This window comes from Artibeus jamaicensis, unplaced genomic scaffold (genome assembly GCF_021234435.1).
Source record: "Artibeus jamaicensis isolate MK-2021 breed Jamaican fruit bat unplaced genomic scaffold, CSHL_Jam_final scaffold_1964, whole genome shotgun sequence".
NCBI classification, from domain to species: domain Eukaryota; kingdom Metazoa; phylum Chordata; class Mammalia; order Chiroptera; family Phyllostomidae; genus Artibeus; species Artibeus jamaicensis.
The window spans coordinates 13,429,122-13,443,769 of NW_026522030.1; the positions used below are offsets into that span (position 1 = coordinate 13,429,122).

General features: G+C 36.8%; 1 protein-coding gene across 3 annotated transcripts in view; it reads right to left on the reverse strand.

The window, feature by feature from the left end:
* SLC44A1 (solute carrier family 44 member 1) overlaps positions 1-14,648 on the reverse strand; it is a 171,325-nt gene that overhangs the window by 72,077 nt on the left and 84,600 nt on the right. For all 3 annotated transcript variants that reach the window (XM_037152845.2, XM_037152844.2, XM_037152843.2), the window contains exon 5: positions 5,306-5,396. In XM_037152845.2, the coding sequence (XP_037008740.2) occupies positions 5,306-5,396 (91 nt within the window). The remainder of the gene's footprint in view (positions 1-5,305; positions 5,397-14,648) is intronic.

A 14,648-nucleotide genomic window follows, 5' to 3' on the forward strand; every position in this document is an offset into this window, starting at 1 on the left:
AATGATATAAAAAGGTAATTAATTACAAAATACTTTGAAGTGAAATGGGCTTAGTTAGACATATTACAAGAAAGAAAATCAAAGAGGATTAACCTTAAGGTCCTAAGTCAATGGAGGTTGATTTGGGAAGGAAACCACTAAACCGATGCTGTCTAGATACTGTGCCTACCAGATTAATGTCCCCATCTCAGGGTCTAACCATATTTTTAACTAAGGCTTCGTTCTCTGGCCTTCAAGACTAAAGTCCTCTCTGGCCCATGATTGTGTGCGTCTTCCCCTGCTTTATTTATTAGCCTATCATCTCTGATGTAGCCTCTGTTTAACTCACTTGCCTCTGACCTTAAACATAAAATACATCCACCTTAAAGACACTGATGTCTTTTCCTTATTTTTAATAGCCACCAGTTTTCTTGGCCTGCTTTTCCTGTTTCCTTTTTCCTGTCAGATAACCATCGTAAACTTGATCCTCTGAACAGACATGACTCCACCTATAGCTCTCATATCCTAGCAGGATGTTGATGCACTTTTATACTCAAAGAAACACACATCATTCCTAAAAGAAATAAAGGAAAAACCTGGACTCACGTTCAAAAGCTATGAGCGATTCTCCTAACATTGCACCATTGAACATCACTCCCTCTCTCCCTCTCTGTTTTTCCATCTGTTAAAAACAGTTAAAAGGGTAGGAAAAGTCCTCTATCTTTTCTGATATTAATAATAATAACAATAATAATATACCTACCCAGAAATCAATGATTCTAAATTAGTAGGAACAGCAAGCTCAATATCTTTAGTATGCTTCTGCTTTTCAGACTTTAGAATGAGAATAGATCATTTGAAAAGGTTTCTACTGTTAAAATTCTAATCCTTCATTTTTTTCAAAAAGGAAACACTGTAATACCTGCTCTGAACTTACCCTTTCAGGTAATTTTTATAGTATATATAAATGTATGACCAATTGAAAAGAATAATTTTTCCATGTATCCCTCAGAGAAATGAAGCAAAATAGTAATAGTCCCTTGACTTATAATTCAATCTGTGTCTGTTAAAAAGGAAAAAAAAAAACCTGAATACCCTAAATTTGAAGGTTATAAAATTAGCACAAGTTGATTAGCTACGTTTTTTTAACTGATGACCAAAATGATCAAAATATGCTCTTACTGGTACAGAATAACAAAAATAGAAGGCAAAAGATAATCTTTGGACACAGTAGTAAGAAATAAAATTAAATACTTAGCTTTTAAGTAAAAAGTACTAGATTCCCTTTATATCTCATTCTTTTTCTCAGCTCTTACCCCCCAAAAATTTAACCACCCATTAGTTAATGCTTGAATTATTTTCTTACTAAAATGTCTAAGTAATCATGGCATTAATACAGTGTCTTATATTTTATCATTTAAATCCCATGATATAATGAATATAAGATGAGTTAGCTGATTTCATATACCTTTCAGAAAATGATAGTTCTGAGAGCCTAGTATACGAGATTTCTACTACAGTGGCTAACCTACATGACGCAGCCTGTGCTTCTTCACTGAGCAGACAAGCATGAAGAATTCTATTTATAAGTTTTGTTACTTTTTGAAGCCCACAGAGCATTGAATCTTTAAGAAGTCAATGCTGTTCCATCAGGAACTGATGCTGTTTCATGTGATCGAAACACTAGTCAACAGGAACAAAATGAATTTATAACGAGTCTTTTAAAGACTTTTCTTTTTAAATTAGCCGCTCGTTGGAAAACATACTGTCCATTTGCCTTTAAATCCAGACTATCACAATTAATGAGCCCCCTCAAAGTATGGGGACCAACAGTGCCTAGTATCTATTATCCATATGCCTTTATAAGAGAAGACAGGAGTTGGCACCACACATAATTATTTTAGAACTTCAGATTATAAAACGAAAAACAAGAGCAGTAACTCATAGAGACAGACAACAGGTCACTGGTGACCAGTGGAGGGAGGGTGAAATGAGTGAAGGGGGTGAATTACACAGTGACAGATGGAAACTAGGCTTTTGGTGGTGAGCGTGACATAGTAGATACAGATGTTGAATTATAATGCTGCATACTTGAAACCTTATAACATTATAAACCAATGTCAACTCAATTTAGAAAACTCTTCAGGTTCTAAATAAGCAATTACACATGATTTCTAATTAAAAGTTTTATTTCAGAAAGAACAACAACAAAGGATTCTAGCAATATCTCCATAGCACAGAGAAGACAGGAAAAAAGTAAGTCAAGAATCTGATGGTAATATGCAATGATTTTCATACATTTTACTTAATTTTTTCTCTTCTTTAATTACTGTACTTTCTTTCTCTTAAAAAAAACCCAACTGTATTACAGATTTTACAAGAACTTAGATTCCAATTCTGATTCCCAACAATGAGCTGTGTGCTCTTGAATAACTCATTTAATCTCTCTTACCTTCTATGTCCTCATCTATAAATTAGGACAATATCTTTAATAGGCTTTTGTGAGGGCTAAATGAGATAATACATATGAGAAGCTTACTATGGTAGCTGGCACACAGTAGGTAATTTATAAATGTTAATTTACCTTGAAGCCTTCATTTAACAATCAAAATAGACAACAATTTTTTTCTTGGCTGTTAGTCTCTCATTTCTATATTATGTTATTAATTCCCCAACATCCAGCATCCTTTCTGACATCCAGAAATACCACAATCAATGTTTGATGAATACTGATTACATAAGCTGAATTTATGTAATCTAGCTCCAATGCCACAATTTTCTCTAGCTATGCTTAAACCTTTAAGCAGTGTAAGAATATAGACTAGCTAGTCTCCCTGTTGCTACCACACTTAGCATGTCACCAATACAGTATTATGAATTTGGGTAAATATGGCTCTTTCTAGGTATTTGTTTTTAAATTCAAAAGCTCTTTGGAATCACAACCATTTGGCAATTACATGGGACTAGTTTTTTCCTGAAAATTAATTTATGATTGCCTTTCCCTAAAACAGGCACTGCCTTCAGCTGCAGAAGGTGCCTGGGTGCCCAGCAAGGTTGGGGAAAAGAGGGGGAAGCTCAAGATTGAAAGGCATACTACTCTCAAGTCAAAAACCAAGCACAATAATGGATGTGTGACACATATTACCTTATTTAACTTTTACAATCCCATGACAGAAGTAGTAAATTCCTGTTTCATATACGAGGAAACTTGGTTTACAGAGAGATTAAGAGAGTTGCTCAAGCTGACAAATAGAAAGCAGTGACACAGAACTCCCATCCAGGCCTATCTGGGCTCAGAGTTCAGCTCTTTCTGTCCTACTAGGGTACTCCTAGGAGGATGGCAAAAGAGACATGAAAGATGCTGCCATTTGCCTTCGTCACAAGTTTGCCTAGTGCTGGTGTTTTGGACACATTTAAAAAAAAGTCACATATAAAGATAGTCCCTAATTTTTTTAAGGACCGAGTTTCTTAGGGACACACTAGATTTTAGTCATCGTTTTAGATTTGGTATCTAATGCTAGTATGAAACAAGGGAGCGTTCTGAGTTTTTTATTAGAACAAATTTATTCTGACTTCTGATCCTTTCATTTTGCATGCCAAATGCTAAATGATGCTATTTACAGGGTCCAAATCTGCCTTCCTCCTATCAACTCTTTCTTCATTTTCCAACAGCCTGAGTTAAGATGGAAGTGGTAAGACACTTAGATTGTAAGGATCTTTAAGGTACAAACATTGCATATACTCAGTTTTCAGATGGTACAGTTTTGGCACTGCATCCTGGGTTACTGACACATTGGTGGATAACCTTGTTAGAAGCCAAGTCTGTCCATCTCTACACTCCAAGCCCCTAATACTACGCTTCGCCGTTTGGTGAGGACCCTGAGGATGCTGTGTGTGAAATGTGCGTGTATGTGCAGCCAAGACTAAAACACACCAAATAATCAGTAACGGGCAGTTCTCAATGAGATAGAATCAGAGGTGAGAGGAGGAGCATGGTTTGCAATATGAGCTGCCCTGGGCTCCCACCCATGTTATACAGGAGCAAAGCAACCTTATTCCCAAAGCTTTGGGGTTATGCTTTTATAATAGGTGTATGCCTTCAAATAGTGACTGTACTAAAAAATATGCATTTAAAACATAATTTAGCAATTCAGGAGGACATAGCTTTTCTTCTTTCTACATTGACAAATTTTCTCCAGTGACTGACTCTATTCAAATGACCTCTTTCTCTCTCTTGTCACAGCCTCCCTAATGTTCTCAATTTTCACAACTGGAGTCTCCTTACCTATCAGTCTAAGCCCATAATTTGTAGATCCCTTTTACTTAGTATCATTTAAAGTATTTCCTTAATTTTTATGTCCCAAAGACTTTACATTATAACGCCAATGGCAGCTTGACAATAATAAAAGCTGAAACCAATGTAGCTGCTCTATCCTTTGTCTACTTTTCAACAGAAAATTTCAAATTCAAGTTAATACAGCACAAGTTACACCCATAAGTAATCCAAAGGAAAGCAGACACGAGTCTCAAATTTTTGACCAACAGCTTTCTATAATATACTGAGATGCAATAAAAGTAGTTCAAGTCAGTATTCCCGGAAACGCTGACTCATGTCGTACCTGGGTTAGAGGTGCACGCTAAGGTTCCTGAGATCAGACATGCTCTAAATCCTATAAACCGAAGTCTGAAGATGTGCTTGAAAATTTGTTTCCTTTCTTAAAAATCACTTTATAATTTTAAAATTTGCTTTCCTTATAACTACCATGAGATTTTTCCTCATTCTTGTACCCATTACATGCCGTAGGTACTTAGTAATAAATGTGTGTTGAATGAGACCCTGGGTAACATATGTAAATGACCTATTACAGAGAATGGACCTGAAGGACATAACCTACAATAAACTATGGAGAATAATCACCGGCATATTTTTTAAATTTGCCATGTAAATTTAAAAATGTCCCCATTAGTATCACTGGGATCGACTTCTAAGAATCTTTAAAGACTGTGAGACTTGGCTTGTAAGTTTACTATAGATTTTATATTGATTCTGCAGTTTTGTACACTTACACATTATGTCAAAAAATATAGTGAGCCCCCAAAAGAAAATTTAAAAACCCGATAATGAGAAAAGCTGTTTGCCTGCATTTTTTAAAGGTATAAATAACATGTTATCATTTCTACTATTACGTTACAATTTTTGATGTGAAAGTACGGGACATAGGCAACTGGTATCATCAAGTGACTCTTTTCTCAGAATAACATGTACAGTTTAAAATCTACCCACGAAAACAAAACTCACAAGTTAACAATATACAGTAACATTTACCTCGCTGGAACTGGTAGTTTGGGGCAAAGAGGAGAAGCTTTTGAAGATGTGTATTCAGAAATCTTTAGGTTGTAGCGACAGAGTGCTGAGCCTGTTGAAAGAAAAGTTATACACATTAGCTAGCAGAGTGTGAATAAATTCTCTTTATTAATGCACTTTAATTTTATTTTGTATGTGAATATTAACTAGGCATATGCAACTTTCAAACATTCTAGAACATTATAGAATTAATAAGAACCTGATTTGGTCCATGGTACCAGTCCTCCATCATTTAAAATATTTCTTCTGCAGTAACTTATGTACAAATTTTAATTAATACTATTAAGGGTCATAAGTACCAGAACCACCTTTATTAAGGGATCGTCTGTCATATATCAGGCTATGTGTCAGTGTGTTTATTTTAAAGAATCAACTTTAATCATAACTGACCAAACTGCATCCAGGAATGTCTCCAAACAACCGAACTGAAGAAAAAGAAACATGACAAAATTCTCCTGTTGACAAAGCCAAAAGTTTTCACCAGCACTATGACTTCTGAGAATTAGGCCAAGCAGCCCATTCCCAAGCTGGTCTGTCCCCTCCTCCCATTATGCTGGGAACTTTTAGGAAGTTACTGGTAGGGTAAGTCTCTACCGCTCATCTCATAAATATTTATTATATCTTTTACCAAAACTCTATAATGCAGGCATGTATTATTAAACCCACTTATAAAGAAGGAAACAGAGGCTACGAGGTAAGTAAATGAGCTACCCAGCAGTAGCAGTGAGCTTGAACTCTAGATCTCTTTGGCCACAAAACTCATACTCTAGTCCCTATGCAACCTCTCTTTTCTATGCTCCTTAGGAGTGAATATTTAAAATTATTGCACATAGCACACGTGCATTCAGATATTACTTTTTTTCTTATTTAAAAGGCAGGAAATGCTAACTAAATAAACTGAACAAATTGATAAAACTGCTAAACTGATAAAAGGATCCTCAATTTTCAGATAGCTTCAAACAGCTTAAATTCAGTCCTAGATTGGTGGTGCGACCATCTGTTCTCTGACTATACAGCTAATATGTATGTGAACAACATACAAAATTCGGATGAATGCAGTCCTCCAAGTTGTTGATAAACCTTGTTTTACTGACTTGTTAATTTTGTACAATAGATATTGTTAACTGAGGCAACCTAAGCTATAATCTAATTTTGCTAAGGATCCACAGCTTTATATCAGGTAAACTGCTTATATTTTATTAATTGATGTTCCTAACGGATTACTAATTTGGTCAAATACTTTATTATTAAATACAGACAGGATAGCTTTCCATTTATATCACATAAATTATGAACTTATAATGTACCACCATGGCAAAAGTTTAAAATATAGTGTGAAATGAAAATGGCAGATTTTAACAATGAAATAATTATAGAAATGTCATGTGAGGATGTAAGAAGAAACCAGAACGGAATATAGAAAAAAGCTCTGTTGGGACAACACCATTAGAAGCGATTTTATTTCATTCAGATCTTGTTCTATCAATCAAAGAAAATTTTAGAAAGCCACAAAGCCTTCATTTATTTCAAGAATGCTGCTCCCAAACCAGCAACCAACTTGTCAAGAGTTTCGATATTGGGCTATAATAGCATACTTACATAAACACATGTAGCATCTATTTTACATAAAGATAACTCAAGGAACTTAACAATGTAAAATGTTTTTAAAGAGAGACTTGAAAGTTACATGGCATTGTTCTTCAAATTTCTTCAACTTCTTCAGATAAGACTTAATAGGAAACTAAGTTTTTGAAATTGTTTCTGAGCGTTCTTTTCCATTGTAGTGACTTTTTTTAAGTTAGCAAAATATTAAAACTCTAACTCTTCTGAAAGTAGTCTTTCATGTGTGAAGATAATGCCACTTGATTCCATGTACAGCAACGGCAAGCAAACATTTCAGATTAATCCCTGAAATAGCTGGGAGTCCTATTATAGAACTACGCACGATAAAAAATAGCAACTGTGCCAATAACTGCAAAGCACCCAATGCGATCATCAACTTCCTGATCTGAATTGTCAACTTATTTCTTTCAGAGTCCGAGATGGAATCGATTTGCACAATGGGAGGCCCTAACTAAAGCACTGTTCCGGGCTGTCAAACACCCAGCTCCATCTGAATTCAGTGGACATAATCTCCATCCCCGCCCTTCCCCTGTTTCAAAAAGGAGGTCAGCAGGTGCAGCTGAGTTCAATCTTATAAATGCTTTCCTAGGATAATGCTCAATGAAAGGATAATAGCCTTATCTTTGATGGTATTCTGGGACACTGGCCAGTACTAAATAGATCCTGTACTAAATGGATTAAAGGGAAAAGATCTTACAATGTGTTCATCATAACAATTATAAGAAACCTTATACTGCTTCCTGCTTGCAGGACTGATGGACAGAGAAGCCTCAGTGAAGAACATTAAAACAACGCCATCATGGCAAACACAGTACAGTTGTTTCTTTCATGTTTATTAGCTAATGCATTTTCAGTGAACATTTTTAGGGTAGTATCTTCCTTATTTTTTTATAGGGAAAGTATAAACAATACTAGTACAAGAGGTTTGGTCACAAACAGTAAGATAAAATTTTTCTTCTAATGTAAAATTAGGAAAAAGATCACACTTGAGTAATGAAAAATCTAAAAGAAAAAGCAAAAAGCTTTATCTAAACCACTCTAAGAGAACTCAGCCAGTGTTAATCAAATGTCATCACAATGAATTATCTTAGGAATCTAACTTTAGTATATAAACATTTGTCTCAGTAAAAGGTTGTATAGCCCCCAGAGTGTTTAACTACTACAATTTTTTCCAATGCTTTATAATATTCAATTATTTATTCTTCAGCTCAATATCACTTATAACTCCCATAAGAGGTATGTTTCTATCACCACACTCTAAACATTACAGATGAAAAAATGAGGCCTTATGAGCATCCACTGGAAAACTTAGAAATAGAATTCTTTACTTCTAGGCCACAATGTTTCTTCTGTGTCATTCCTAATAATCATAATCAGACAAGTATTCAATAAGCTCCTGGGCAAAAGATGTATTTCCCATAGATACCTCAAAAAGAACATATTTAAAAACATTTCTATATCCCATTCTCCAAATCTGCTCTATCTCCTCCCATATTGCTTCAATACTGGCTCCGTCAACCATGAAATCCCCAAGATGAAATGTGGAAGTCATCCTTTCTCTTTTTAAGTCTGCTGTCTCCTCCCATATTATTCAAGATATTCATGATACCAAGTTCTGACAATCAGATCTTTCTGCATTGTCTCAGACCTTCCTGAGTCAGATAAGCTCCTCTCCCACAGGGCTTCCCATCTCCATCCTGCACACCACTTTCCTCCAGGACTGTCTTTGTAAAATGGGCATTAGTTGTATTACATCCCCGTCTTCAGGATAAATCCCCAACTCCTTGGCTTCAAGGCCCTCCTACATCAGGCCTCTGCCTTAAACTCCAGCCTCATCTTAACATAACAAACTACTTACAGTGGCTACCATTTAACAAGCTGCCAGGCTTTTTCACCTGCTGTTGCCTTTGTTTGGGCTGTCCTTCCCCAACTAGTACCTGAGTGTTCGAGTTCAACAAGAACTTCTATGAGCTACTCAATCTTCACCTCCTCAGTCAAGCCTTTTCTGACTCACCCACACAAGGATATATACCGCTTAGCTCTGTGATAGAGTTATTAGCATATTACCTTGTAACTTTTTGATCTATGAGAGTATGTATCATCTCTAATTCTACAATGTGATCTACAATGTGAGGACTGGGGCCTTATGCTTCAAAACATCTGAAACTCCTATCTCGGGCACATAGGCAGTATTGAAGCCCAATATGTGGTGAGAGAAGACAGTGTGACTGTAGGTGGAGAGCACCTAGTGCAATGTACAGATCTAGTATTGTAGGAATGTACACTTGAAACCCATGTGAGCCTGTTAACCAATGACACCCCAACACATTTAGTAAAAATTAAAGAAAAAGAAAAAAGGAAAAAATGCCTATTTTAATCTCACGTTTTAGTCTTACATGCTATGTATAATGTTCATATGCTTTCCACTATGCACTACAAAACATGCTATCTAAAATTTCTCAGTCTCAGTGATGCTTTGTATTAGGGGATGTCCTTTGCATGGCAGGAATGTTAGCAGCATCCCTGGTCTCTACCCACTGATTCCTCAGTCAGTGGGGACAGTCAAAAAGGTCTCCTAACACTGCCGAATGTCCCCGGGTGAGGATGGCAAATGACCTTCACTTGTGAACCACTGGTCTAAAACACCAAACTATCTGAAACAAAGATACAAAGCAAAAAGTTGGTTAAGCTTGAGGCTAATTCTTCTTGCTTTAAAATTTTGCTTGATTTACTATTACTGTAATATTTGTAAGATACACTAAAATTAAGATCGAAAGATTCCTTAAGAAACATGATTTAGAAAATTCTAGTTAATAAAAAAATAAAATCTCTCAATACAGAACAATTTCCCTTATGAAAACCAAATTGCATTGCCATGCGAAGTCCAATGAATTTAATTCCTTTCTCTAATAAGGAAGCATTATATATTTACACACTGGAAAAATGCAAGGCAATTTTCAGTTTCAATTTGGAGTAACTAAGGAAAAGGATGGACATCTTTGCAATTCCCAAGAAGCACCCTTTAACCAGCTGCTGGTGTGACATCATGTCAACCACATTGGCACACAGCAGGCACACGATACCTATTTGCTGAATGAATTAACTTTGGACAGCTACATGCAAGACTTCTACTATGTACTGTGGATGACAAAGGGAAATCTGTCTGCTCTAATGCAAGCTCCTTAAACATGAGGACTGTTCCTTGTCTCTGTCTCTTGGGCACATACTTAATGAGTGCTATTTCATTATTTGTAGAATGAAGAATTAGTTTCAATTGCATTACCAAATGTAAGAATTTTTCCCACTTTTTAACAATCAAGTGTCCCTTGTGCGTCTGTGATTTAGCAGCAATCAAATCAGTTGCTAGGGTTTCTCACTTCATTCATGATAAATGATATCAACTACAATCTTTTGATTCACTGCATCAGAAAAAATCCACGGCTCTGTGGTTTAAGTTATATTGTTACTGACTAGATAAGGGTAATCACAAGTCTCAATATTCACAAATTTTATCTAAACAGATCAGTTAATCTGTCAAGGTTTTCAACGGCAAAAGGATGATCACCAGGGAAGCACCAAGTTGCATGGCTCAATTCAGAATGTGAGCATGGTTCAAGTGGCAAGTCCCCAAGCTCTCAAAATTTATACAAACCATGGTACACTGAAGAAGCACTGTTAAATGGGAGTGCTTTTTTACAAACTGCAAATGGGGCAAAACAAAAGGAGAATAAAATTTCTGCCAGTTTACTACTACGTTACGAAAACAACGTATACATTATAAAATATTTTGATAGGAATAATGTAAAAGGTCCTAAGGAATTCCATGTGAAATATTAGCACCCACTGAGAACATGCTTAATGTCCCCAAGTTAATCACAGGTTATTTTCATTTCTAAGCTGCTGTTTGGAATTTCGATGGCAAGTGAAAAGAATGAAAAAACATGCAAAGCATCTGGCACAGTGCATGGCACAAAACAGGCACCAATAAACAATATGCTGAAAGAAAATGCAGGTCTTAAGTATGAATGATCTGCTCTCAGCTGGATGCCCACGCCGAATAATGCGGCAGTGGAGTTGAGTGAAGGGTGGTCTGTTGGCCAGAGGTGGTGGAAAGGCCAGAATCAGAGAAGGGAGAGAGGGGGGGGAGAACTGTCTGAGCCCACACTCTTCCCCTCTCTTCGTCACCTGTCACTTCTGGCGGGGTTGGGATGAAAATCTCATGGAAGCTGACGTTAGCAACAGAGGGAGAAGGATAATTTTCCCTTCTTCAATGTACACGTTATTTGAGTTTTCAAAAATAATGATAATAAAAAGGACAGAAACCAGTTCATCAGAAAGTGGAGGGAAGGAAAGTTGATGGAATTCATGCTCTGCTGAAAACAAGACCTCAGATGGGAGCTCTCGCCAGCCAATCTCAGTTTCTCTGCGGGGCAGATGTAAGGTTAGGAAAGGGGACTCGAGAAAGAAGTGGCATGAATAATCACTTGGAGAGTACGTGCAAGACAGACGAATGAATAAATAAGATGAATTATTTAAGAGATGAATAAAAAGAACTGATTTCACAGCAATTCTGCTTACACTGAAGCTAAACAATTTACCTGCTGGTAACAACTTGGATACAGAACTGAGTACATTGAGAGAATGGGAAATTACTAAGTGGCAATAGCGAGGAAGAGGGAAATTCAGTCCATCATTCGTTCGGAAAACATTTATGAATAGCTACTATGTGAAGTCCTATATTAAGGCTGGAATATTCTGAGATGAATGCAGTGTGATCTAGCTCCCAGGAAACTCATGCATTACTGCAGGAAAATGATAAATGAAGTTTCACACTGAGTCCTTGTGGTTTTGGCAACTTTAATTTTTTTAAACCAACTTTGAAACTGTTTTATTCCCTCGCATCACGCACTATGAGTTGTATCATACATAAACTACGAACCATAATAATAAAATGCACATTCGTTGACCTACCACACAACTCATGCATAACAACTTATACTTTTATATTCATCTAAATTCTTCTGCTTGTCTTTCCAAGCTCTTGGCAGTGAGGCAGCATCTCGACATAACCAATCTAACTTTCAGCTGTTTCCTGCCAACTTTCTATTCTAGTCATGCATACTTGGCAGAGTGGTCCACAAGCTTACATGTCCAAGAAACCAACTCTACTTTCTTGTCTAAAAGACACAAAGAATTGAAAAAAAAAAAGAAACAAAGAATTGAGAAATATTTTATTTGCCTAATACATGCATTTCTTATAGGAACCAATAGCTTTCCTTTATGAAAAATTTAAATAATTTGTAAAGGTAATAGAAGTTCACATGAATAAATGGTTGTACATACTAAAAAGTACTCTCAAATGTTGTTGTGGAAGCTTTAACTTCTTTGAAAAGGATTTATATTATCTTTTCATTCTGGTAAAAAAGATGTTATTTTACCTTGCATTTTAAAATAAGGTTTAAAAAGATCATTTAAAAATTTACTATCATGCTTTCTCCTCAAACATTTAATTGAGGCAGAAGGCACATAAAACTTTAGCATCTTACTCCTGTGTAAGTGTGCCGTCCATGTGTAAGTGTGCCGTCCATGTGTAAGTGTGCTGTCCGGCAGCACTAAGTGTGTTTACACTGCTGTGCAGCCATGACCACCGCCCACCTCCAGAATTCTTCGTTTCTCGCAAACTAAAACTCTTTATGAATAACACAACTTCTCCTTCCTCTCTCCCACAGCCCCAGCAATCGCCATTCTACATTCTGTGTGTATACATTTGATTACTCTAAGTACTTCACATACGGGAGCTCATACACTATTTGTCCTTTTGTATTGTAACTGGCTTATTTCACTTAACATGGCACCTTCAAGGTCCATCTATATTGTAGCATGTGTCAAAATTTCCTTTTGTCAAAAAAAATTGTGGTGTAAACAACAAAATGTATCATCTTAAACATTTTTAAGTGTATCGTGTAGTAGTGTTAATCATCTGCACATCGTTGTGCAACAGATCTCTAGAATTTTTCACTTTGCAAAACTGAAACTCTGTTTCCACTGAATACCACCTCTCCACTGCTCTATACCCTCAGCCCCGGCAACCACCATTCTACCTGCCAAGAGGCTGACTCCATTAGATACCTACCCTGCAATATTTGTCTTTTTTGTGACTGGTTTAATTTACCTAGCACTCTATCCTCATGTCCCTCCATGTTGTAACATGTAACAAGATTTCCCTATTTTTTTAAGGCTGACTAACACTCCACTGTAAGTATGTGCCACATTTTCTTCATTCATTCATCAATGGATGTTTAGGTTGCTTCCTCCTCTTGGCAAAATAATGCTGCAGTAAACATAAGTCTGCAAATATATCGTTGAAATCCTGCTGATAATTCTTTCAGATAGACACCTAAAAGTGAGATTTCTGGATCATACAGTGATCTATTTTTTAAAAAGAATTTTATTTTTTAGAGCAGTTTTAGGTTCACAGCAAAACTGAGAGGAAGGAACAGAGATATTTCCATATGCTTCCTGTCCTACATATGTCTGGCCTCACCCACTATCAACTCCCCCAGCACAGTGGAACATTTGATACAGCTGATGAACCCACAATGACACATCAGAAAGTCCATACGAGGGGGGGGCCCAACAAAAACAGGAATTATCTTCTGAGAGTGCAGTACAGGCTTCCCCCACTAGGTAAGTGTTCTAGGAACTCATCTGTATCAGTGTACCAGCTGGTGTTGTTGTGAGAGGCTATGCTTGGCTTCAGTGAATCTTTTTGAAAACTCTTTGGTCAATGCTTCTTCCCATTTCATGATGGGTGACTTACAAGTGCACCTGCCCACACCACAGAGTGTTCAGCAGTGTTTGACCAAAACCAGCATGACCCCCATGCCCTAACCTCCCTATTCACCCAGTCTTACCCCATGTGACTTTCTTTTGTTTCCTCGGATGAAAAAAGCACTCAAAGAGAAATGCTTTGCTGATGTGGAAGAGGTGAAACAAAAAACAGCAGCCTTGACTGGTATGGCTCAGTGGATTGAGTGCCAGCCTGCAAACCAAAGGGTTGCCAGTTCAATGCCCAGTGTAGGACACATGCCTGGGTTGCAGGCCAGGTCTCTAGTGCAGGGCATGTAAGAAACAACCACACATTGATGTTTCTCTCCCTCTCTTTTTCCATCCCTTCCCCCCTCTCTAAAAATGAATAAATAAAATATTAGAAAAAAAACAAACAGCAGAAGCGCTAAAAGGCATCAAAACCAAAGAGTTCAAAACTGTTTTTGAGCAGTAGAAAAAACATCTCCATAGGTGTACTGCATCAAATGGACAGTACTTTTAAAGTGACTGAAGTTTAAAACATATAAGAATAAATACACAATTTTTAATAAACTAATTCTGGGGTCCCCGCTCACAGTTTACATTAGGTTTTACTCTTGGTTTTGTCCATTTTATGGGCATGGCCAAATGTATAATTCCACGTATCCAACTTAGGGCACTCTTACTGTCCTGACAATCCTCTATGGTGATTCTATTTTTAAATTTTTCAGGAACTTCATGCTGTTTTCCATAGTGGATGCATCGTTTTACATTCCTACCAACAGTGTTCCAACTTCTCTGTATCCTGACCAACACTCATTATTTTCTGTTTTGTGGGGTGTTTTGTTTCTGATTGTGGCCAACCTATTGGGTG